At 44.5% G+C, this 26,494-nt stretch overlaps 1 protein-coding gene across 1 annotated transcript in view; it reads left to right on the top strand.

Annotated features, from left to right (window-relative positions):
* Positions 1–26,494, top strand: part of POLD1 (DNA polymerase delta 1, catalytic subunit) — a 340,630-nt gene that overhangs the window by 100,764 nt on the left and 213,372 nt on the right. The window contains exon 15 of the mRNA XM_073602248.1: positions 2,181–2,297. Coding sequence (XP_073458349.1) covers positions 2,181–2,297 — 117 coding nt within the window. The remainder of the gene's footprint in view (positions 1–2,180; positions 2,298–26,494) is intronic.

The following is a 26,494-nucleotide window of genomic DNA, read 5'->3' as shown; positions in this document are numbered from 1 at the left end:
GCTAAAAGGGTGTTGGAGTTGGCGGCCCTTTCATGCAGGGAACCGTACTTGATCCTTCACCACGACAGTTGTGTTACGACCTTTTCCGTTCTTTCTGCCAAAGGTGGTGTCAGCCTTTCCTTTAAATCAGGACATTATTTCGCCTTTTTTTCTCTCAGCCTCGTTCGGTGGAAGAGAGAGGACTGCATTTTTTGGACGTTGTCCGAGCAGTCAAGGTTTATCTCGCTAGATCTGTGGAGATCCGAGGATCAGACTTTTTTTTTTTTTTTTTTTGTTTTTGTTTTTTTGCTTTTTGTTTTACCAAAAGGACCCAAGAAGGAGCAGGCAGCTTCCAAAGCTTCCATTGCCAATTGGGTCCATCAATTGGTCATTCAGGCCTACGGTCTGAAACATAAAGCTAATTCAAAGAACCTGGGGGTCCTAGTAGATAGGTTCAGCAATGGCATGCAATGCCAAGCTGCTGCTAACAAAGCAAACAGAATATTGGCATGCATTAAAAAGGGGATTCATTCCAGAGATAAAACTGTAATTCTCCCGCTCTACAAGATTCTGGTCTGGCCGCACCTGGAGTATGCTGTCCAGTTCTGGGTGCCAGTCCTCCGGAAGGATGTAATGGAAATGGAGTGAGTACAAAGAAGGGCAACAAAGCTAATAAAGGGTCTGGAGAATATTTGTTATGCGGAAACGTTGCGTGCACTGAACTTTTTTTCTCTGGAGAAGAGATGCTTGAGAGGGGATATGATTTCAATATACAAATACCATACTGGTAACCCCACAATGAAGATAAAACTTTTTCGCAGAAGGGAGTAAGACTTATGGCCACTCATTAAAATGAAAAGAAAAGAGGTTTAACCTTAAACTACGTAGAGGGTTCTTTACTGTAAAAGCGGCAAGGATGTGGAATCCCCTTCCACAGGCGGTGGTCTCAGTGGGGGGCATCGATAGTTTAAAGAAACTATTAGATAAGCACCTGAACGACCGCAACGTATGTATAGGGATATACAATGTAATACTGACATATAATCACACACATAGGTTGGACTTGTGTCTTTTTTCAACCTCACCTACTATGTAACTATGTATTCTACCAGGGGTGTAGGAACCTCCTGGGCTTTTCGCCATCAGGTATCTGTGGCTCAGATTAGTAAGGCTGCCACCTGGTCTTCAGTGTATACGTTCACAAAATTTTATCAAGTTGATGTTCGAGCAGCTGAGTATTCAGCTTTCAGCCGCAGTGTACTGCGAACTGCCGTATAAGTTTTGATGGCTATTGTTTGGCAGGGTGTCTCCCTCCCCTCAAGGCTATGGCTCTGGGACGTCCCAGCAGGTAATGAATATTAGCCTGACTGTGTCCCACGATGTATGAAAAAGAAAATAGGATTTTTACGTCATGCTTACCTGTAAAATACTTTTCTTTGAGTACATCATAGGACACAGAGATCCCTCCCCTCTTTTTTGAGGATTTAGTGCTTGCTACAAAACTAAAGTACTTCCTGAATGGGAGGGGATTATATAGGGGATCACTTCCTGCCTGAAGACCTTTGGTCTACCAGTGTCCATTCACCTAATGATGGAGTATAACCCAGCAGGTAATGAATATTAGCCTGACTCTGTGTCCCATGATGTACTCAAAGAAAAGGATTTTACAGGTAAGTATGACGTAAAAATCCTATTTTTCCCATAGCGGAAGGTTCCAAAAACCACTTATTCAGGGGTTTCAACCTTCTCCAAATGCAGAGCTCCTTAACTCTATACCCAGGCTTCATGCTAAGCCAAAATTCAGCCCTTCCTTTTGGTGCAAGAATTGTAACACAAAATCCACCAATTCTACCCCAAATCCTGCCCCTACAGGGGTGCCCTCACTCCAAACACCAAAGACTGGGGGAGGCCTGTGACAATTTGCCTCTCCCTTGGTAAAGAATACTTGTGCTAGAAGGGTGTGAAAATGGTTAACACATTTTGATGCATTGGCTGTGACCATTTTATTGTTCTCTATTGGCTATCGCCATGTTAGTATTATTACTTTTGTTTGAGTGAAAAAAAGTGTTGCTGATTTTAGCTAAAGTGAGCTACATAGTACAAATAAAAAGTGTACACTAAGATAAGTTAAATGTGGACTGATGTTAATTTTTGTTTTTTTATACTGATACCAACATAATATATATTATTGTTTTCTTTAGGTATTATGATGTCCCTATTGCCACTCTTGATTTTTCATCCCTGTACCCATCTATAATGATGGCTCACAATCTGTGTTATACTACCCTGCTGCAGAGTGGATCCATTGGAAAATATGGGTTTGTACATCCTCTGTTTCTTATGTCCTGTTGTACTCTTTTAAAGTCTAAGCTGCTATTTTCCACATGTACTTTTTCTTCTACTTGGGGAATGTGTTTTTTTTTAACTCTGGGTTTAAGAAAGTTTTTGTGTTTAACTACTTCCGGACCACCTGCACGCCGATGTACGTCCCTACTTTGGGGACGGATATCGTTGTCATGGCAGCAGCTAGCTGCCATAACCCCGGCGGTTTGGCCGGCGGACCGGTACAAGGTAAAAGTGGTCTCTGTGGCGTATTCGCTGCAAGATCACTTTTATCTGCGGCGGGAGAGAGGGACCCCTCCCGCCGTGATCCGGTGCCCTCCGCCACTTACCGGAGCCGTCAGCAGCGGCGGAGGCGATCACGTCTGTCCCCTGGGCTGAAATGGAGACGAGTGAGGGGAAGATGGCCCCCACCTGTCTCCTTGACACTGCAGGGCGGAAGCGACGTCAAAACGTCACTTCCGCCCATAGCTCTTAAAGGCTTAAAGGGCCATTTTATTTTTTTTAAATGACATTTTTCTTTTTTTAATTCCATTTTAGTGTAAATATGAGATCTGAGGTCTTTTTGACCCCAGATCTCATATTTAAGAGGTCCTGTCATGCAATTTTTCTATTACAAGGGATGTTTATATTCCTTGTAATAGGAATAAAAGTGACACTTTTTTTTTTTTAAACAGTGTAAAAATAAAAAGTAAAAGGTAAAATAAGAAAAAAAAAATTTAAACGCGCCCCGTCCCGCCAAGCTCGCGTGCAGAAGCGAACACATATGTGAGTAGCGCCCGCATATGAAAACTGTGTTAAAACCACACATGTGAGGTATGGCCGCGATCGGTAGAGCGAGAGCAATAATTCTAACCCTAGACCTCCTCTGTAACGCAAAACTTGCAACCGGTAGAATTTTTTAAATTTCACCTATGGAGATTTTTAAGGGTAAAAGTTTGTCGCCATTCCACGAGTGGGCGCAATTTTGAAGCGTGACATGTTGGGTATCAATTTACTCGGCATAACATTATCTTTCACAATATAAAAAAAAAAAATCGGGCTAACTTTACTGTTGTCTTATTTTTTTAATTCAAAAAAGTGTATTTTTTTTTTTAAAGTGCGCTTGCAAGACTGCTGCGCAAATACGGTGTGACAGAAAGTATTGCAACGACCGCCATTTTATTCTCTAGGATGTTAGAAAAAAAATGTATAATGTTTGGGGGTTTATTTGCTTTTTTTTTCTTTTTCCACATCAGCAGACTCTAATAGGGAAGCTTCAATAACCTTTCAGCTCATTGCTATCCCGATTCTTGTCCCATCATTGTGGCTTGACATATGCAATAATAAAAGTATAAAAAACAAATAATCCCATATATCTTCATCTTTAGTGCCCCCTCCAGGAAAAAAGAACCCCACCCCCCTACCCCCTTCCTCTCTCCCACCCCCCCCCTCCACCTCTACGTATACGCCCTGTAAGAAAACTTTATTTCGTTTACTTCGCAAATCGAAACTCTTATCTTAACCCCTCGATGTAACTCCACGATCTTTTAAACTCCCTCCAACCAGACCATTTTGCTCTGAACCCTTCATTGTTATCAAAATTTGTTCTTAGGTTTTCCAAGTTAAAAGTTTCCTTGATTGCATTAATCCAATCCCATATTGGAGGGCTTTCTTCCTCTTGCCAATTCTTAGGGATAATTTTTTTGGCCACATTTAAGAGATGTGTTATCAAAGTGTCCTTATATTGCCTCACGTCTCCCTCTACTTCAGGGAACAACACCACCCATGGGTCCTCCCTAATTTATATTTTAGTGATTTCTTTTATATACTGAATAATCTTTCTCCAATATTTTCTAATTTGGGGAGAAAACCACCAAATATGAGCCATAGTCCCGGGAACCCGCCAACACTCTGCTGATCTGTCCTTTTGGTATTTAGAAATTTTATCGGGCGTAGCATACCATCTCGTTAAGCATTTGTAGTTCTTTCCCGCAGTTTTAGTATCTACCGCTGAGCCATGTGTCAAGGTCAGTATTTTTCCAATACTGATATGATCCCTCTGTGTCCCCAGCTTCTGTGCCCATTTCTTAATGTATGGCGGTATCTCCACCTCATTCACCCTCAGCACCAGATTGTAGAGCTTGGAGATCATCTTCTCCAGAGGGGTCAACTCATCACCTGATCTGATAGGGTGGGGAAGACTCTGGGTGACGTGATACAGCTGGAGATACCACCATTCGTCTATCAACAAAAAATTATTGCTGTGTTTTAACTCTGAAAGTGAGAGAATTTTCCCTTTTTTTTAATATGTCTCTTAACTGTGTTGTTTGTTTTTTTTTTTATCCAATTTCCTCCTATTGTCTTTTCCCCTGGTGCAAAAAACTCATTATCTTTTAAACCAATTAGTGGAGAATTGTAACTCCCGTTTAATTGTTTGTACATTTTATCCCAAATTTTTAAAACATTCCGTGTGAGTGAAGGTGTGTTTACATCGATCGTTGTAGTGTGGTGGATTCCAAATTATTTTTCCTAATTGTGTTTTTTCTATCTTCACCCATCTTTTTTCGTTCTTTTCCTTGGCCCATTCCACCGCTCTTGACAAGACAATAGCTTTATAGTAACTGTATGTGTCTGAAACTGCTAAGCCTCCCCTTTCCTTTGTCTGTCTTAAGACTGCATAAGAGACTCTCGGTTTTCTATGTTTCCATATTGTATTCATTATTATTGTTTTTAATTTTTTAAAGTAAAATAAAGGCAGAGCTATTGGCAACATCTGAAACTTGTAAGAGATCTTTGGTAGAAGGACCATCTTTATGATATTTATCCGGCCAATCCAGGATAAAGGCGTCCCAGCTATTCTATTGCACTCGGTTCTAACTTCCTCCAATAGTGTTATAAAATTTATTCTATAAATTCTATTCCTGGTATTTGCTAATTTGATTCCCAAATAATTCAGTTCTCTTGTCCAGGCAAATTTAAATTCCGTTTTCAGAGTTAATTCTTCTGTCTTACGTATATTTATGTTAAGAATTTCAGACTTTACAGGGTTTAATCTGAAGTTGGAGCTCTCATCGTAATGTTTCAAGGTATTTAGTAAGTTAGGCAATGAGATACGTGGATTAGCGGCGTAAAACAATACGTCGTCCACGTATGCTGCAAGTTTATGCTCCTCCTCCCCAATCCTAAATCCGCTTATATCGGGGTTTATTCGCACCGTGGCCAGTAGAAGTTCTAAGGAGAGCACAAATAGGAGCGGGGATAGCGGACATCCCTGCCTTGTCCTGCTTTTCATCTTGACCGGTGTAGACAGTACACCGTTTATTCTTGTGGTTGCTGAAGGATTATGATATAAGGTTTTGATCCACTGGATCATTCTTGGACCAATTCCCATTATTTCCAGAGTCTGAATCATGAGCCCCCAGTCTACCCTGTCGAAGGCCTTTTCAGCATCTATCGACAGAAGTAGACCTGGGGGCCCCTTTTTATTTATCTCCTGGATAAGGAGGAGTGTTCTTACGCCATTGTCTCATCCCTCCCTTCCAGGCGTAAAACCCACCTGGTCTGGGTGAACCAGGAGGGTCATCACTCCTTTAATCCGACCTGCTAGGACTTTGGCATACAGTTTTGTATTTGCATTCAGCAGTGAGATGGGCCTATAGCTGGAGCACCTCGTCCCATCTTTCCCCTCCTTCAAGATGACTGTAATGGTTGCGGACAATGCCTCTTCACTCATTTCATAATCTGCCCCCAGGCCATTCATATATTGACATAGCCTAGGAATGAGAATATCCCCAAACTTTTTATAATAATACGTTGTGAACCCGTCCGGGCCGGAACACTTCCCCTTAGCCGAATCCACGAGAGCCCTACATATTTCCTTTCCTGTTATTGGGGACTCAAGTACTTCTCTCTTGTTCTCTGGGATTTTGGGCAAACCGGCCTGTTCTAGAAAGTTTTTTATCCTTTTGTTCTTTTTATCTTCTGTCCGACCCCTGTCGCGTGCTACCGCGTACAGATCCTGGTAGTTTTTAAATATCTCCGCTATTCCCTTAGTAGAATGAGCCATTTCCCCTTCTTTTGTTAATATTTTATCTATATAATTTCAAGATTTTTTCTTTTGCAACATCCGGGCGAGGTTTCTGCTGGCCTTATTTCCCCACTGGTATCTTTCTTTGGATATTCTATTAAAGACTCTTGTTGTTTCCTGTTCTTTGAGCTCTTTAAGTCCATCCCTTTTCCTAACTAACTTTAGGAGTGTTTCTATGTGATTACCCTGATGATTCTTATGTTCCTGCTCTAATCTATAAATCTCTTCCGTTAGTTTATTAATTTTCTCTGATCTCTTTTTTTTTTTTTTTTTTCCTTGACCCTGTTTTTATCAGGATCCCTCTTATGTAGGCCTTGTGTGCCTCCCACAAGGTAGACCCTGTGACCTCTCCTGTGTTGTTGCTTTCAAAGTATTGTTCTAATTCCTTTCTTTCGACTTCTGAGGTCTCCTCTTCCTGGATAAGCTGTTCGTTTAGGCGCCAAGCGTGTGGCTGTCTGATAATACCCGGGATCACCATATTCATTTTTACCGGGGAGTGATCCGATAATGTTGATATTTCTAGACCAGAGGGTGTCACCCACTCGATCAGTCTATGTTCGACAAAGATGTAATCTATCCTCGAATACGTCCCGTGTACAGGAGAGAAAAACGTAAAGTCTTGTTTTTTAGGGTTAAGAATCCTCCATATGTCTACTAATTGACACGCATGAAGTTTTTGTTTTATCCTTTTCAATTGAATGTTATTTGTCTCCTGCACACGGGACTTACTGTCCAGACTTGGATCCACGCAAAAATTCATATCACCCATCAGGATCACATACCCTCTCTTAAAGTCCATCAGCTTTCCCATAATATCCATTAAATATTTAATCGGGTTCTTGTTCGTGGCGTATATTTTTGCCAGCGTGCACTCCATTTTACCTAGTTTGCCTCTGAGGAAGAGAAATCTGCCCTCTGGGTCTTTCAGCCTATCCTCTAATTCAAATCTGATATATTTCGCAAACCCTATCGCTACACCCCTGGCTCTCTTTGTGATAGTGTCTCCATAATACCATGTTGGAAAGTGAACCGAGTGCAATTTTACATTAGATTCGTGGGACAGATGAGTCTCTTGTAAAAAGACCACCCCTGCCCCATGTTGTCTGAGTTCTTCAAAGATCTTATATCTCTTAGTGGGGGTATTTAGGCCCCTTATGTTGTAGGTCATGAAAGTTAAAGTTGTCTCTTCTTCTATTTTTCCCTGAATTGGGAGCCCCTTACTTGGGTTTCAACAGGACAATTATACTTTTTTGCGAAATTCCAGAGGGTCCCCCCCGAGCACCTTCCCTCCCCGAACCCCCCTCTCCCCCCTTTTCCCAGTCGCCACCCCCCACCCAGACCCAACTCTGGTCTTGGTGTCACCTTCAGGTCTATTATGGTGAACCTCAATTCTTAGGGTAGGACTCTGACCGCGGCCCCTATTTGTCCCTATCCCCCGACCCCTCCTCCCCTTCAAAGCGGGCCAGGGGACAGGACCGAGCCCACAGGGGTAAACCCAATCCCCCCCCCCCGGTGGCCCTCAGGCTTTCCGGACTCCCCTTATTTTATTTGGAGTCGTCCCCCCCCCCGTACACCCCCTGCCTAGCCTATGTAGACTTATATACGTCTTCAAGCTCTCTGCCAGTGACCACCCTCCCCCGTTAATCCAAGCTGTTTTTGACCACCCACTATATTTGGAATTGGGATCTCAAGTCTTTTACAAAAGTCAGTAAGCTCTTCAACAAATTTTAAACGTATTGTCCTTCCCTCCTTCTGTACTACGATAGAGGCTGGAAACCCCCAATTATACTTTTATATTAGCAGTCTTCAGCTGTTCTAATAGGGGCTTAAGCTGTCGCCTCCGCGCTAGAGTTCCGGCTGATAAGTCCGTGAACACCTGGAGGTTTATTCTCTCATACTGTAATTGGGGCACTCTTCTCAACTTGCCCCAAATTTTTGCTTTATCTTCGTATAGATGAAATTTAATTATAACATCTCGGGGTGTCTCTTCTTTCAGACCCGGGGGTTTCCTTACTCTGTGCAATCGATCTATCTTTAGTTCGTGTTCTTCGTTTCTTCCCAATACTGGGTTAAATATTTTTCTCATTTTTATTTCCAAGTCTTCGCCTTGCTGTTCTGGTAGGGCTCGTATCCTGAGGTTTTAACGTCTGTTATGATTCTCTTGGTCCTCTAACTTGTAAAGAAGCTCTCTCTGGTACAATTGTAGTTTTTTAACTTGTGCCTTTAACTCCCCAATCTCCTGGACTTGCTGCCCTGTTTTTTCCTCAGCTTCTTCCACTCTCCAACAAGTGGCCCATGTCTCCTCTTACATTTGTGATCTCACTTTTGATGGAGTTCTCCAGCTTCAAGAACATTTCCATCATCTCTAGTTTAGTTGGTATTTGGGACATGCTGCCATGATCTTGAGAAGTGGATGGATTTAGTGCCATTTCAATTCCAATACCTTCCCTGGGTTTGTCTCCCTGAGCCCCTTTTGGTTTAGTCCTCTCTTTCTTTTTCCCTTTTAAATTTTCCTGTTTCTTCTCTTCTCCTGGACCTTGGGGGCTCCTCTCTTTTAGGTACTTCTGAATTGAACTTGTGTTTAAACTTTCTCTGGGGGTCTTAGGTTCATTAGTTCTCTGTGTCCTCCCTCTCATACTTCTTGTTTCGGTTCCCTTATGTAAAGTTATCCTGAGTGGGCTTTAGGAATAGTCTATCTTCTCAATACCTCTGATGCTATGTTGCAAAAATAGCCCTCTTCAATCCAGTGACAGTCCCGTATTTAGCTATTTATCAAAATCTCCAATACAGGGTGCAAAAACAAAGAAGTGAGCCGTCTACACCTCTGTCTATACCTGTAAGTAAACTTATCAGGCCCATTTCAGGCTTACGTGCTTCTTTCCTCTGCTATGGGATAGTCCAACCCCCCGGAGGCGCTAATTGAGGTATGCCATTTACGGATTTTACGGATATTGCCCAGTCACATATCTTTTATCGAATGGAGTATGTACCATTCATTTTCCCATTGTATTGTACCTTTGAGAATCAAGCCAGTCGGGTGTCTGTTACCTGAGAGATGCTTTCTTTCTTCTTGACTCGTTTTTCAGTCAATATTACCTGCTCTTTGTTTAGGTGCTGTTTCCGAGTTCCAGCTCACTCTCCTTTCACTTTCACTTTCAAGTGCTGTATAGGTAACTTGCTGAGCAGTGCCCGTCCGAATTTGTCTTCCGCTTTATAAGCGGCTAAGCAGGGGGTTGACAGCCAGGCCAGGGAGCAGGGAGAAACAAGGGAGGAAGGGATAGGAGAGATGGCAAGGATTCAGCAGCAGGCGGCGGCTCCGGAGGGTTCGCCGCAAGCTCCACCCGCCTGCCGGCTCGTCCCGTCCAGCGGCTCCTGCTCTTACCTCCTCAGTGTGAGACGCTTGTGCCGCTGTATTACCGGAGGCTATTGCGCAAGCTCTCAACGGCCTTCATCCGCCGGGGCTCCGCAGACTCTCACCCCACTCGGCTCTTAGCTGGTCACCGGGCGCCCTCCATGAGCTTGCACAGACGCCACGTCAGGCCCCTCCCCTCAGACGTGCGCGCTCCTAACGTCTGCAACGTCTTGTTAAGGAATTCTACCATACACACATCATGTTTGGGGGTTCCAAGTAGTTTTCTAGTAAAAAATGCTTTTTAACTTGTAAACACCACATCTAAAAAAGAGGCCTGGTCTTAAAGTGGTTAAGAGAAAAAAAGACAAATATATTACATTTTACAGATAAATATCTCATATTTACAGCCGGCATGTAAGACTTGACACTTCTTTTTACTTTTACCAATTTAACTATGTTAATCGCTTGCCGCCCGCCCACCGTCATATGACGCAGGGACGGAGCGGCGCTCGTCCTGGAAGGCCGTCATATGACGGCGCCCCAGATTGGCCGCTATCATACGCCCGCAGTGGCACACCGTGTTGCTTGGACACAGCGAGACCCTAATATCTGTAAAGGGCCGTGGCTCTTTAATCAATCGCAGCCGGTCACATGTAAATAAGGAAATGTCGTGAATCGGTTCTCCTCGCCTCACACTGACAGATTGTGTGGCGAGGAGTGCCGATCAGTGGCATCTCCTCGCAGAGGAGACCTGGGCAGGTAATCCGTGCCCTGATTACGGGAAAGCCCCAGCAGTGCCACCCATCAGTGCCCATAAGTGATGCTTATCAGTGCTCACCAGTGCCACCTATCAGTGCGGTATATCCGTGCCCATGAGTGCAGCCTGTCAGTGCAGCCTTATCAGCGCACATCAGTGAAGGAGAAAAATACTCTGTTACAAGATTTACTGACAGAAAATAAGAAAAACTTTTTTTTTTTTTTTTCAAAATTTTCGGTCTTCTTTTTTTATTTATTTATTTTTTTAAAATAAAAATGCCAGCAGTGATTACATACCACCAATAAAAGCTCTATTTGTGTGAAGAAAAAGCTAAAAAAAATAATTTGTGAACAGTGTTGCATGACCGGGCAATTGTCATTCAAGGTGTGACAGCGCTGAAAGCTAAAAAATGACCTGGGCAGGAAAGGGGTGAAAGTGCCCGGTATTGAGGTGGTTAAAGAAAAGCCTGCTTATAGAGCTTGATAGCTGAAGCTCAAGTTACATATATAATTATACACAAACTCACACACAAGTCAAATGAAAGATTCACCACCCACCCTTCCCTGTACAAATTTAGTTCTAATTAAAGAGGGACAGTCTGAAGGGGGAAAAAAATTAAGCGTTTTGTTGCCCATGCATGGTTGTTTGATCCTACTTTCTGTAAATTGCTTGTATTTTCAAATGTAACTGCGGTGTAAACAGTCTGGAAGCATGTTCAAAGAAAGATGTGCTAAGTGGAGGAGGGAAGAGGATTCCCTCCATAGTTAGTCCAATTTAAAAGAAACACTAGTCTATTTAAGTCAACCTATAAAAAAAACAAAAAAACAAAAAAAAAAAAAAACAGATAACCTCCATATACACAATCCTATACCCACAAATGATCCAGAGTAAGGCTGGGTTCTCACTTGTGTGATGAGACATCGCATGTGATTTTCTGTGCGCTGTGAATTCATCCATACTGTATGGTGCAGGTCCCTTTTTTTGTCCGCACTGTAATCGGATCGTATTGGTGTTCACACCTATGTGATCCGATTTTTGTACCATTTTTGACAGTTCGCACTGCAGTCTGCGTACTGATCTGGGAGTGTCATTAACTTTGCATTGACACCCACAGATGTCAGTGTGAACCACCAGCGAGTGACATGCGATGCGGGAACCCACATCGCATATGTGTAAACTGGGACTTAGGCAAAAAAAAAAAAAAAAAAAACCCCAATAAAGATCCAGTTCACTCGGGGGGGAAAAAAATTCCTTCCTGATCCCTCATGAAGCAATTAAATATTATCTGGATCTACCCTGTCGTTATTACCTCAAAATATTAATATCCAGTAATTATTTTGTGCATTTAGGCATGCATCCAGTTCTGGCCAGTTTCTGAGCCAGCTAACGAGCTGGCCAGAACCAGTTCTTGAGGGAGTTGACCCTTAAAGTAGTTGTAAACCTCTTACATGAAATATGAACAGAGCATATACCCGTATAGTGTGTACGTGTCTCAGTTAAGAGCACTGAGTGTCATTTCTGTCTTTGTTCCTCTGCTATCTGCATGAATAGCTTCTGACAAATTTGCCTGACCAAAAAAAAGAGAAAAAAGGTGACAGGGGAGGGATTTGTAGCTGATTGGCAGCCTCAGCTCTGTTCCTGTGATCTGCGTCAAGGGGGTGTGTCCCCGCCCTCTGCTTTCTGAAGGAAGGTTCAAACAAGCTGTAGAAATTCTGGACTTTGGCTGTAGAGAAGAGATGACAGCAGATAAACCGGTACAATGCCGCAGGGTGCCCCCCTGCCCCAAAGCACCCCCCCCCATGTTGAGGGCATGCGGCCTGGTACGGTTCAGGAGGGGGTTGCTCGCTCGTCCGCTCCCTTTCCTGACCTGACAGAGAGAATGAATCACCGCTCAGGAAGACTTGCTTTCAGGTGTGTATTAGTGAATCCTTCAGAGGAGGGGAGTCCCAGGTGCTGGCTAAATGCAAATTGAAGCAGGGTTTGAAACAGAAAAATCTGGATGCCGCACACCGGATAAAGTTGAAAAAATCTTCTTTATTATAAAACTTGGATCATCAAAAAATACAGGACAATAAGGCAGATAGTACAGACACAGCTGACGCGTTTCGCACTCTAATTTGAGCGCTTACTCATAGCTCAAGCGCTCAAATTAGAGTGCGAAACGCGTCAGATGTGTCTGTACTATCTGCCTTATTGTCCTGTATTTTTTGATGATCCAAGTTTTATAATAAAGAAGATTTTTTCAACTTTATCCGGTGTGCGGCATCCAGATTTTTCTGTTTCAAACCCTTTCCTGACCTGCCGGGTTGCGTGCTCGGATAAGGGTCTGGTATGGATTTTGGGGGAGACCCCACACCGTTTTTTCGGCGTAGGGGGTTCCCCTTAAAATCCATACCAGACCTAAGGGCCTGGTATGCTCCTGGAAGGGAACCCATGCCGGTTTTTTATTTAAAATTTGGTGTGGCGTTTCTCCTCATGATTCATACCAAGCACCTGTCAGCAATGCTTGTCGCTCATCGCGAAAGGAAAAAACACATTTTTCCTTTCCCGATGAGCGAGCCAGCTCAGCCCAGGCTCCCGCGACGGGGCTCACAGGTGTCAAATCTCGCCGATAAGAGCGTTGAGATTGACACAATATCGCGGTCACCTACTGTAAGTGGTGGAATAATGTTGTTTAATATTCTATCAATTACCTTATCTAGGATTTTGTCATCAGTATTGATCAAGGTAATTTGTCTCAACAAATAACAATATATAAGATTTTTGTGTTGCCCTGGAATTTAGGACAATTATTGTCTTCCTGAGAGATGTTGTTAGAGTAGGCCCTCTTTAAACGCTGCATCATACATTTTTAATAGGGAGCAGCCTTGTTCTTGAATTCCCCATACCACAGGACCAGGGGTCCTATAAGTAGAAAATAATTTTATAACCTGCTGGAATGACTCTACTCAGTAGGGGCTTCCAAAAATTTGTGTGTGTATGCAGTGAGCACAGTAAGGTGAAAATAGGACAAAGTCTAGTAGCTCCTCCTGTGAGTAGTTAGCTGTGGTTTATATAAGGAAGAATAAAAGGTTGTAAATACTTGTATAATATCTGGAACTCTCTCCACCAGGGTATTCTGACTGGTGTGTGTGTGTTTTATATTATATATATACGCAGGTATAAAAAATACGCAGGTGTAAAAAATGCTGTAAATTAAAAATGCTTTTAGAATTAGAAGTGTTAATAGTTATTTTTTTTATCAATTAACAACATGGAAAGTAAGAAATAGAAAAAAAATCCACAGATCAATATTTGGCGTGACCACCCTTTGCCTTCAAAACAGCACCATCTTGTCTAGGTATACTTGCACCCAGTTTTTTAAGGAATTTAGCAGGTAGGCTGTTCCATCAACATCTTGGAGAACTAACCATTGAATTTTTGTGGATGTAGGCTGCCTGAAATCCGTATATCTCTTCATGTAATCCCACACAGACTCAATGACGTTGCAATCTGGGCTCTTTGGGGGGCAAACCATCACTTCTAGGACTCCCTTGTTTTCTTATCGTACATCACGGGACACAGAGCCATAGTAGTTACTGTGTGGATTATAGGCCACCTTCAGGTGAGGGACACTGGCACACCCTAAGACAGGAAGTCCACTACCTATATAACCCTTCCCACTACTGGGAGTACCTCAGTTTTTTCGCCAGTGTCTAAGGTGTTGGTCATAAGTAAAGATGTGCTGTGCTGAGCTCCACTGGAGCAATCCTTGCTGGGGCCAGCTATGCAGCCGGATCTATTCAAAGTGTCTTTTTAGGCCGAATTGAATGGTACTCGGGCCTCGTGGCGGAAGAAACAAGGTTTTGCCTGTAACGCTTCTTTTTAGAGACCCGGCCCCGGGATCCAGAGCTTTGGTTTTTTCAGCCATAAAGATTTTCTGGCGGGGTGTTTTACAGGTCCAGGAGTGTGGGTTCCCCAAGGGTCCCCGGTTCCAGAAGGTTTTGTAACGGAGCCCACCGTGAGAGGTGAAGATTGGGTCTGTTGGTTTTTACCACAGAAAACCCTGCGGCGGGAAAGGCAAGTGTAGGTTTCTAAGGAATTTTTAAATTTTCTTATGACATGTCTCCTTTAAAAAAGTAAATGTTGTCATGCCTAAGAGTTACCACTGGGGGCTGTATAAAGCACTACCTTGTCATGCTTTCCTCAAACATCACACTTGTCACAGAAGCAGCAGGCTTCCGTCCGGCGAGCAGCTCAGACCTGCGGTAAGATTGGGGGGATCTTCTTCCATGAAACACCCCCCACCTGGACAAAGCTCTCCCCTCCCCTCTTCCTGCAAGGGGGAAGCCAAAAATGATCAGCGATGCCGCTCCATTTTTTTTCCCCCGCCCCTACACGGCAGCTTGTTAAGGTCTCCTCCTCCCCATCCCCCCCCCCCACACACACGCCTATCCCATCGGATCAGAGGCCTGTGCTCGTGCGGTAAAACCTTCTTTTGAAAACGGGGGGGGGGGGGGGGCGCGCGCGATGTGATGGAAGGGGCGGGACTTAGCGCAGCGTTGGCGTCCTCCAACGTCCAGCGCGGGAGTAAGTTTAAAAGCTCCATTTTTTGCTGGCTGCAGATGTCGGAGGGACACAGTAGCAAAAAGGGGCATATAAAAGGCTGGTGACACAGGCATTCCCTGACACATTCACTAAAAGCATCAGGCTGAGCATTAATAACAGCGGCAGTGGCTGGACTATTGCTCAAGCAGTGGATGCGATTTCTTCTGATAGTACCTCTGCTTTTGTGCATAGGGCTAAGGTAAGAAGAGGGGGTTGAAACACCCTCAAAAAAGGGCTAAAAGGGTCTCCCTCAAGCTCTGGAAAGCCTACTCATCTCTACAATGAGGCCTGAGGAAGGAGCATAGCTCCGCAAAACGCGTCGCCTATTCGTTCCTGGCTCCGGAAGTGATCTCATCCCCCTGGTTGACACTGTGCGCTCCAACAGCAGGAAGTGGTCGGCATCCATCGGTGCAGCTTGTCCACTGGAGACCACCGCCATCCAGCATCCGGATCAGATGTATCTTCCAGGATATCCAGCAGAGTCAGAGTCTTGCCTACATGCCTGTTAACAGTGTACTTTTGTGACTACTAATTTTAAAGATTTCATTAAACCTTTGCCAATTATTGCACTTGGAGTGGCGCCTCTGTTTCTTTTCTCCAGTACCCAGAGGACTGCTTCTTCTCTTCAAACGGGGCTGCTTTCTACAGTTAGTTTTTCACGCATGATTACTATGGATATTATTATAGCTCATATGGACATTTAAGCAGCCTAATGTATTTTTTATAACAACGTTTTAGCCAATGCCTTTTATTAATGTTTTTTGTCATTCCACTTATTGCATTGTTTTGTACATTTGTTCCCTATCAGGAACGACAAGGTTGGGGGTTCAGATTGTGTTGGGCTCAGCGCTCACTCTCACATGTCATCTCTACAATGGCATTCTCCCCTGAGAGGGGGTGACTGGTCAGAATAAGCATCGGGGCCATGAAATGTTTTGCAACTGTTTTCAACACTGCAGCTCCTGTTTATATTACTAAAAATGTCTTTTTTCCCCAGCCATGATAGGATTGGAAAAAAAAAAAGGTTAGCGACTTTAATCGCATCCCAGTGTGGGACAAAATGCTACAGGTTCTCTTCCATTGCCCAGGACCCTCAAACTGAGGATCTGGGGGCGGGAAAAGAGGAATTCCCTCGGGGGACCATGGTGAGGCTGATGACTCCTCTTCTGAGGTGTCAAATGCGGGGGGGGATCAGCTTTCACAATCTGTAAGATTGATGGTGCAATTTCATGCTGAATGGTCCGCTCCACATTTATGTATTCTTAACTGAGTGTTTGGGTTCGCTAAAGCCTCCTCAAGCTGTGCATGCCTTTCCTGTCCATTCATTGCTGGAAAAGCTTTTGGTATCTGAGTGGTTCACCCAGATAAGCATTTTTTCCCTCCTAAAAAGTTTTTTCACACTTTATCCTATGGAGGAAAAAAATCACTAAAAGTAGAGTATACCAGCAATTAACGCTGCTATATCCTCTGAATAAAAGTTTGACTTGTCCCGCAGACAATGCTCAAATGCTTGGGGATCCAACAGATAATAAGTTGGAATTCCTATTAAAAAAACAAAAAAAAACAAAACACTTTTCTCTGGCAGATTGAGTGTCTCACACTGAGCTGACAGTAATTGGTTAATCGTTTGGAGACCAGTTTAAACAGGTGCTCAAGGTTATCCTGTTCAGCAGGCCCAGGATCTGGCAAGCTAGTAGCAGCTTTATGTTTGCAATAGTTGCTATGAGAGATTCTATCCTTCAGGCCTTGTGCCCTTCGCTAAGCACCATGCAAGAAGCTCCTGGCTAGTCTAACTTTTTGCGGTAAAACGGCTGTTTGGGATGATTTGGGTAATACATCCAAAGAAATTCTAGTCTAAAGTACCCCTTTGCCATTTAAGAAAAGGAGTAAACATATTTCATTTTAACAAGCTCCTTCTCCTCTGCCAGGGGCATTAGCCTCCAGGCAGTCACGACGGCCTCTGCAGTCAAGTTCAAAAGGTAATCCTCAGGGCCAACCCCATGGACAAAAGAGGTCTTGGTGGAGGAAACCTACAAAATACTAAAGCCTCCTTAGGAGGAGGCGTCCCTGCTCGCTGGGGTAGGGGGAATACTTCTGCAGTTCTCAAGGATCTAGCAGGAAGAGTGTCGAGACAGATGGGGGACTTCAGGGTACAAACTGGAGTTCCAAGAGTTCCCGTCTCCTCGTTTTCTCAGATCAAACGTTCCTAAGGATCCAGAGAAAAAGAAGTCTTTCTTTCAAGCATTGGACCATCTTTTGACAAAAAGTGATCATGGTGGTCCCCGTGTAAGTGCAGGGGTTGGGGTTTGGTTCAAACCTTTTTTCACGGTGCCAAAACCAAATGGACGTTCTGGATCTCAAAAATCTAATCCTATTCCTGAATATAACTGCTCTTTTTTTGCATGAAGTCAATCCAATCAGTTGTTTCCATCCTACAAGGAGGCAAACTTCTGGCGTCAATCGACATCAAAGATGCATACCTTCGGGGGGCGTGGCCAGGACCGGCATGTGAGAAGAAGTGTTTCTCACAGCTCCACTCCAGCACATTGAACCGATCCTTTCCCAGCAGCAATCCGGTGCCAAAAAATGGCGTTCCAGCTGGCTACCGACCCGCTCACCCTCCTGGACCATCCACCGGCCATTTGCACAAGGAGGAAAGCGAAGAAAAAGTAGGAAATCATGACCTCCGAAATCCAAGATGGCGCCACTGCGGCCCTGGCACAGCGCACACCGAGGGGAAGTGAAAAACATAGAGGCGGCTAGTAAGAAGGCACAGAAGCTACAGGGTAAGGAATACCCGAGAGACATGGTGTATTATACCCAAAAGCTAGGGGGGCACAAGAAGCAGGGGGTTCTGCTGCACTGTCCCAGAAAGAGGCACATGAGATGGGAGAGCTGGACACATTGTACACTGATATGCAGGGAGAGGCAGACGCTGCAGCAGAGCGGCCCCCCCCTCTCCACACAGACACAGACACTGAAGATACTGAACAGCCAACTTTAGCTAATATACTTAAGGCTGTGCACGTTTGCACAGCTTCTGTGAACACTCCTAAAGAGCAATTTGGAGGGCTGAGAGAGGATGTATCCCTGTTGAGACAGTACCTGCAGAAGATTAGAGCGCGTACGACTGCAGTGGAAAGCAGAGTGAGTGACATTGAGGACAAACTCCCGCCAGTGGCTCGAAAGGCACATGCGGCCTATCAACTTGCTAAAGATATCAATAACAGAGCAGATGATATGGAAAATCGCTTAAGACGCAACAACATACGCATTGTAGGACTGCCAGAGAAAATGGAGGGAAGGGATGCCACCACGTTTGTAGAGACCTGGCTGGTGGAGACATTTGGAAGAGAAGCCTTTTCCCCATTCTTTACAGTGGAGAGGGCACACCGCACACCAGGTCGCCCGCCACAACCGGGAGCCCCCCCCCCCCCCCCAGGCCTGTCCTTGCCCGGCTTATGCATTACAGAGACAGAGAAGTGGTTCTGAGGAATGCACGGGAAAAGGCTAATGTCCAGGTGAACAGGGTCATAGTGTCATTCTACCCTGACTTTTCCGCATAGGTACAAAAACGCAGTGCCAAGTTCTCAGATGTGAAACTGCTCCTACGTGCTCTGCAGCTTCCATATGCCATGCTGTACCCGGCTAAGCTGAGAGTCACCGCTGACAGACAGGCCCATTTCTTTGAATCAGCCCAAGACGCAGCCATGTGGCTAGATCGTAACGAACAGACCTTAAGACACCGAGACAGAGAAGATGGAGACAGGACCTGCCTGATATGCATAGTCTTGATAACTTCTGGAGTCCCACAATACTGCATTACAGTGGACTTGTTTGTTGCTCACTTATTCCCCTTCGGATGGTGCTGATATTCCCCTCTGGATCCTACAGTTTTTATTACCCACACTTTTTTACTTTGGAGAATGTTTTTGCTTTATGCTGCTGGGAACCTCGATATTGCTACGTGAACAGTGAGCTATCTTGTGACGTAGGCAAGAGAAAATGCATTCTTTCCATGTGAGAGATAAAGCAAGCAAGCCACGTTGGCTTTGGTTTCAACTTTTATACTAAGGAATACACTACTGAAGAATTCTTTATTGGCAACGCATTATGTCAATTCTTATTACAGACGTCATTGACTTGAGAACCAAGTTTGAACTCCCTGACCGGAAGCGGTATGTGCTGTCAAAGATCCCACCACATCTCCGGGGGGAGGATCCCCCACTTCCACTTTGCCTTGCAGACTCAGATAGGTTCAGGAGCTTTATGGAAATGAACCTTATACTGCATTGCTCCTTAAAGCCATGCACAGTTTTGCCCAATGGTTGAACTGCCAATAATCTCTTGGAATGTTAGAGGCTTGGGCTCCCCACTTAAGCGTATGATGATATCTGCTTCTTTGAAAAAGTATCATCCTATGATTTTTTGTATGCAAGAGACCCATCTAAAGGCCGAAAATAAATGTTGTCTTAGGTATGCCTGGGTGGGGAAAGCATATCACTCCACCCACACCTCATATTCAAGGGGTGTGAGTGTAATGATCCATGGTTCTGTAGATTTTCAAGAATTTGATGTATGCATAGATAATGAAGAAAGATACATTTTCTTGCATTGTAGAGTTGGAAAGTTGAATTTTATGTGCACCTGCCGTTTACGGCAGCGGTACTCCGGTTACTGATGACTTACCTAGAGAGTCGACCGGATCTGCCGTTGCTGATAGTGGGGGACTTTAATTGCTGGTTGAGTCCTTCCGCGGACAGGCACCCCAGCTCTGGGGTCTCTGTCACGTCGACGGATTCTCCATTGCTTAGATTGCTTAATGAGGTTGGCTGGGTGGATATATGGAGACAAAGGAACCCGGGCGAAAAACAATTCTCATGCTTCTCCAAGACTCATGGGACGTTGTCCAGAATTGATTTAGCTGTGGGCAACCTGGCCATGCTCCCATCCGTCTCGGAAGTGCTGTATAAGCCATGTAGTGTTTCAGATCACTCACATTTAGTGATTAGCTTGATTATATCCCCGAAATCCAGGCTACCTAGAGCCCCATGGAAATGTAATGCCTTCTGGCTAAAATTATTTCTGTCCCACAGTGAGATGGAGCGGAGCATGGGAGAGTTTCTGAACGCCCGGGAATTCCTGCAGTCCCCGATGAAACAATGGGATGCTTTTAAGGCCTATTTGAGAGGCTTGCTTATTTCAGAGATAGGCAAGGTTAAAAAGAATTCATCATTACATAAGGAGGAACTTGAGAGGCAGGTAGTGGCTTTGGAGGAGACTTATGTACGAACCCCAACTGACTCCGCTAGGGAGGCATGGCAGTCAGCTCAATCTGCTTTTGAGCGGCTGCTATCCTCTACGGCGGAGAAAAAGCTATTCTTCTCCAGGTTTGCATTTTACGAGGAGGGAGAAAGTACTGGGCGCCTTCTGGCCAAGATAGCTAACTCTCAACAGCGCTCCCCTGTAATAGGAGCCATTAAAACATCGGAGGGTAGGTTGGTAAGCTCCCCTGATCTTATATTGATGGAACTGGCCAGGTTCTATGAGACTCTCTATCTTCCAACGGGGCGATATACCCTGGAGGAACTGGCAGATTATTTGCAGGACATTGACTTCCCACAACTCACAAAGGGCCAAAAAGAGGATCTAGATGCTCCCCTTACCTTGGACGAATTACAAACAGCACTAGCGGCATTCCCCAACTGTAAGGCCCCCGGGGCAGATGGGATACCCATAGAGGTTTATAAGCAATGCGCGGACATACTTTTACCCAAGTTACTAATGGTGTTTAACGCTGCCAGGGAAAAAAGAGGTTTACCCCCCTCTATGAACACAGCCAACATAGTACTCATACTGAAGCCCGGAAAGGACCGACAGATCCTAGTTCATATAGGCCCATATCTCTCTTGCAGAGTGATATTAAGCTTTTAGCTAAGGTCCTTGCGATGAGGTTGAATGGGGCCATTACGGCCATCATTCACCCTGATCAGGCGGGGTTCATGCCCAATAAGTCAACGGCAGTAAACTTACGACGCCTTTACCTGAATATGCAATCCGCGGCGGATAATGTGGGACAGAGGGCTCTGCTCTCACTGGACGCTATGAAGGCCTTCAATAGCGTAGAGTGGGAGTACTTGTGGGGAGTTCTTAAACGCTTCGGATTTGGAGATGTTTTTGTCTCGTGGGTGCGTCTACTGTACCACAACCCGCAGGCAGTTATCCGGGCATCTGGGGCTGTCACACACTTTCAATTTGGGAAGAGGCACGAGGCAGGGGTGTCCTTTGTCACCCCTGCTTTTCGCACTAGCCATAGAACCTATGGCCATTAAAGTAAGAGCCAACCCTAATCTTGTCGAATTTCGATACGGAGACAAGCAGGAGAAATTGATGCTATACGCTGACGATACCATGATCCTGCTTGGAGACGTAGACAAATCTCTCACAGAAGCTATGTCCACCATAGTGGAGTTTGGAAGATACTCGGGACTCCAGATTAACTGGACCAAATCCTCCCTGGTGCTTATTGATGAAGGGGGTACTCCTCCCAATAACAGTACAGTGCCTATAGCCACCTCGTTCAGATACTTAGGTATTCAGGTGACGCCTAGAATCCGAGACTACGGTAGATTAAATATATCCCCGTTGCAACAAAAATTTAGAGAACAGATTAAAACATGGAATTCACTCTGTCTGTCGGTAACAGGCAGGGTGAATTTGATTAAAATGATTCCTATGCCCCAACTGTTATATGTACATAATACACCCATGGTAGTGACTCTAAAGACGTTTAGAATTATTAATTCCCTATTTAACTACTTATATGGAGGGTGCGCTCTCCATGGATTAAACTCGAACATCTCCAGCGTCCTAAGGATGAGGGAGAGCTCGCCCTTCCCAATCCCTGGCTCTACTATATAGCTGCGCAGCTGCAGCAACTTATAGGTACAATGCACGCTGGCGCAGAGAAAGAGAGACCTATACGCAGTTCCTCAGAACTAGTAATGTTGCACACAGTTAAAAAAGACTCGTTTCCGACAGCCCTGGAGGCGTTAGATTTTGGTAAATCAAATAAGAAATACCCGACCTATGACCTAATCCAAAAAATATGGTCCAAAACTAAATATATGCAGGGTGTGACGGGTTTCACGGACTACAGTCCAATATGGTTCAATGAAACTTACCCAGAATTAGCCAAGATACAGCATGCAGAGATATGGAGGAGATATGGGGTGATATATATCAGGCAGATTTTCCAAAACGGGAAACTGCATACATTTGAGAACTTGCAGAGGCTATTTGAGTTACCACAATCCATGCGGTTTTACTACATGCAATTAAAACATGCAGTGGTGGCACAGAGTAAGTCCTCGGATTGGGTCGCTTCACCAACACCCGTGTTTAATGTGATTGCAGGGGCTAACAAAACTAAGGGTTTTATATCACAGTGTTACAGTATGTTACTACAAAACTTTCTAAATAAACATCCTCTAGGGATGCTGGCCAAATGGGAGAGGGATGTTGGCCCGATGGATGGGGATCAGTGAGAAGAGTTGTTGCTGGCTGTGCCCACATGCTCCCTAAATGTTATGCAAAGATTGACACAACTGTATATCATATTACGAGTATATTATACCCCTCACCGATTATATGCTATGGGTCTTCGACCCACCCCACTTTGTACCAGATGCAAAAGGGAACATGGGGACCTGATCCACCTGCTGTGGTGGTGCCCAAAGCTTCACCCCTACTGGAGTGGGGTGTTGAACACTGTTAATAGGGTATTTCAGGTCACGTTACCTACAGACCCCAAGCACTGTCTGCTCAATGTGTTAGATGAGCTGGGGTGGGATGAAAATACTAAAGTGGCAGTTACTAAAGCTATATTTGTGGCACGTAAACTAATCATGATGCATTGGATTTCAGAAGAGCCTCCTGCTCTTAAAGAATGAATTAATGCTATGGGGGAAATGTTACGAAAGGATAAAGTAATTTACCAACATAGAGGCTGCCCGCAGAAGTTCGAGAAACTCTGGGGACCATGGCTTAATGTTCCTGTGCTCGCCCCGATGGATTTGGTTGTGGGCAGATTGCTGGGTTTGGGGGTATGAGGTACTAAATGTCAAACAGATTGAGCCTCTTCTGTTCGGTGTAGTCTCTTGCTTGGTTTACTTATTCCCTTTGTTTATGCTGATGCTGGGGTCTACAAATGGATTATAATATGTCCGTGAAATAAACAGTCTGACAATGTCTGGTTAAGTCGGAGATTAAGGGCCCAAGGTATAACGATTATAGTTTACCTAGACGATCTGTTCTTGCTAGACCAGTTTGTAGCTGCTTAGACCCAAGTATGGTCACCACATTCAACTACCTGGAATACCAGGATGGAAAACCATGAAGAAGGCTAAAATACTTGGGTCGGATCATAGATACACCCAGAAAAGGGTATTCTTGCCCCAGGCAAAGATCAGCGCCATGAAGGAACTTATTCAGGTGGTCGAAGCAAGATGACTTCTTCTATTCAGCTTTGCATGAGGTTGTTGGGAAAGATGGTGACTTCATTCGAGGCCGTTCCTTATGCTCATTTTCATTCGAGACTGCTGCAAAACAGTATCCTATCGGCTTGGAACAAAAGGGTTCAAGCTCTAGATTTCCCAATGTGTCTGACTCCAAAGGTGCGCCGGAGCCTCAGTTTATGGTTAATAACCAAAAATCTGCAAAGGGGAAAATCCTTCCTTCAGTTACCTGGAAAGTTGTAACAACATATGCCAACCTTTTTTTCGGTTGGGGTTGGGGAGCAGTCCTGAAAGAGGCAACTGTCCAAGAGAATTGGCCCAGATCAGAAATGGCCTTGCCCATTAACATTCTAGAAATTCAGACAGAGCACTTGATCCTGAGGGCCTGAACGTTCAGTTTACGGAATTGTCCTGTCAGGATTCAATTAGACAATGCCACAGCAATGGCCTATATCAATCACCAAGGGGGCACAAGAAGTTGTGCGGCCCAGAGAGAGGTGAATCATATCCTATCTTGGGCAGTCTTCATTCTAGGAATAGAAAATTGGCAGGCGGGCTACTTGAGTCGCCAGCAGTTGTTCCCGGGAGAATGGTTCCTTCAGCCTGATATCTTCCTATCAATATGTCAAAGATGGGGGATCCCAGGCGTAGATTTGTTTGCGTCCAGGTTCAGCAATGAAATGGACAATTTTGTGTCAAGAACAAAGGATCCACTAGCATGCGGAAAACAGATGCCTTGCTATTCCCGTTGAATCTGTTCTCACTGATTTATGCATTCCCTCCCCATTCTGTCTGCATCCACGAGTTCACATGATCTAGCAGGAAGGGAAGTCGGTGATTCTTGTGGCCCAGGAGATCTTGGTATGCAGAGATCGTAAAGATGGCGGTAGGGGACCCATGGACCCTACCGCCACGGCCAGACCTTCTCTTGCAAGGTCCAGTATTCCATCCTACTGTACAAATGCTAAATTTAACGGTTTGGCTATTGAGACCCACATTCTGAAGAAGCGTGGGCTATCAAGTTCAGTAGTGTCTACTCTAGTTAATGCAAGGAACCCAGCCTCCAGAGTCATATTTTCTAGAGTCTGGGAGGCATATGTCTCCTGTTGTGAATTCAGGGGTTGGCACCCCAGGAAGTATGTCATAGGTAGAATCCTTGACTTTCTACAGATGAGATTAGAAATAAAGCTGGTCCTGAGTACTATCAAGGTTCAGGTTTCGGCCTTATTGGTATTATTTCAGCGACCACTTGCTTCACACTCTCTGGTTCGTTGCTTTATTCAGGGGGTAACGCGGGTTAATCCTCCGGTTAGGTCACCCCTGAACCCTTGGGACTTGAATTTAGTCCTGTCGGCATTACAGAAACAGTCTTTTGAGCCGATATGACTTATTCCCTTGACAAGGAAACTAGTTTTTCTGGTAACCATATCTTCTGCAAGAAGGGGATCAGAGTTGACTGCTCTTTCTTGTAAAGACCCATATTTAATTATTCACAAGGATAAGGTTGTATTGCGTCCTCATCCTAATTTTCTACCGAAGGTAGTGTCGGGTTTCATTTAAACCAGGATATTGTTCTACCTTCATTTTTCCCAGAACCCCGTTCTTCAGCAGAAAAGTCACTACATTCTCATGGATTCGACAAGTGATTGTTCAAGCTTATGGTTTAAAGAGGAAAGTTCCACCTTTTCATATTAAAGCGCACTCCACCAGGGCTCTTCGTGGGCAGTGCATCACCAAGCCTCCATGGCTCAAATCCGCAAGGCCGCAACTTGGTCTTCAGTCCATACATTTACCAGATTCTATCAAGTAGATGTCAAAGGTCATGAGGATGTCGCCTTTGGGCGCATTGTGCTGCAGGCAGCAGTATAAGTCCTCTGGTCTCATGATGCCCTACTTTTGTTGTCTCCCTCCCTTCAGTTGGCATTGCTATGGGACATCCCACATAGTAACTACTATGGCTCTGTGTCCCGTGATGTACATTAAGAAAATAGGATTTTTATAACAGCTTACCTGTAAAATCCTTTTCTTTGAAGTACATCACGTGAAACAGAGGTCCCTCCCTTCTTTCTGGTATACACATGTATTGCTTTGCTACAAAAACTGAGGTACTCCCAGTAGTGGGAGGGGTTATATAGGGAGTGGACTTCCTGTCTTTGGGTGTGCCAGTGTCCATCACCTGAAGGTGGCCTATAACCCACATAGTAACTACTATGGCTCTGCGTCCCGTGATGTACTTCAACAAAAAGGATTTTAAGGGTAAGCTGTTAGAAAAATCCTATTTTTCTTTATGCTGAAGACATTGGCTGTATGTCTGGGGTTGTTGTCCTGCTGCACAATATATTTGGGGCCAATCACATGCCTCCCTGATGGTATGACATGATGAATATGTATCTGCCTGTATTTCTTAGCACTGAGGACAACTTTGATCCTGACCAAATCTCCAAATCCATTTGCAGAAATGCATCCCCAAACTTGCAAGGAACATCCACTGTGCTTCACTGTTGCCTGTAGATACTCAATTATGAATGAATGAATGATTTGTAAAGCGCAGCAAATGCGAACTGAATCGCCTCAAGGCGCTGAGGTACATTCTCTGTTGTCAGCTTGTTAGAAGAGGAAGGTCTTTAGTTTTTTCCTGAAGGCCTGGTGGTTTTCTTCCATGCGGATGTTGGTAGGAAGAGCATTCCATAGTCGAGGTCCTTGGACTGCGAATCTTCGTTCTCCCTCAATTATTGTACCTCTCTCCACCCTTCCGGTGAACAAACTGTCTCCTGCTACAGCCAAATATTTCAAATTTTGACTCATCAGTCCAGAGCACCTGCTGACACTTTTCTGCACCCCAATTCCTATGATTTTGTATATAGTTGAGGCACATCACCTTGTTTCCATGTAGG

The sequence above is a fragment of the Aquarana catesbeiana genome, linkage group LG10 (genome assembly GCF_042186555.1).
Source record: "Aquarana catesbeiana isolate 2022-GZ linkage group LG10, ASM4218655v1, whole genome shotgun sequence".
NCBI lineage: Eukaryota > Metazoa > Chordata > Amphibia > Anura > Ranidae > Aquarana > Aquarana catesbeiana.
The sequence above is the reverse complement of the archived record's forward strand: the minus strand, read 5'-3'. Positions and strand labels throughout refer to the sequence as shown.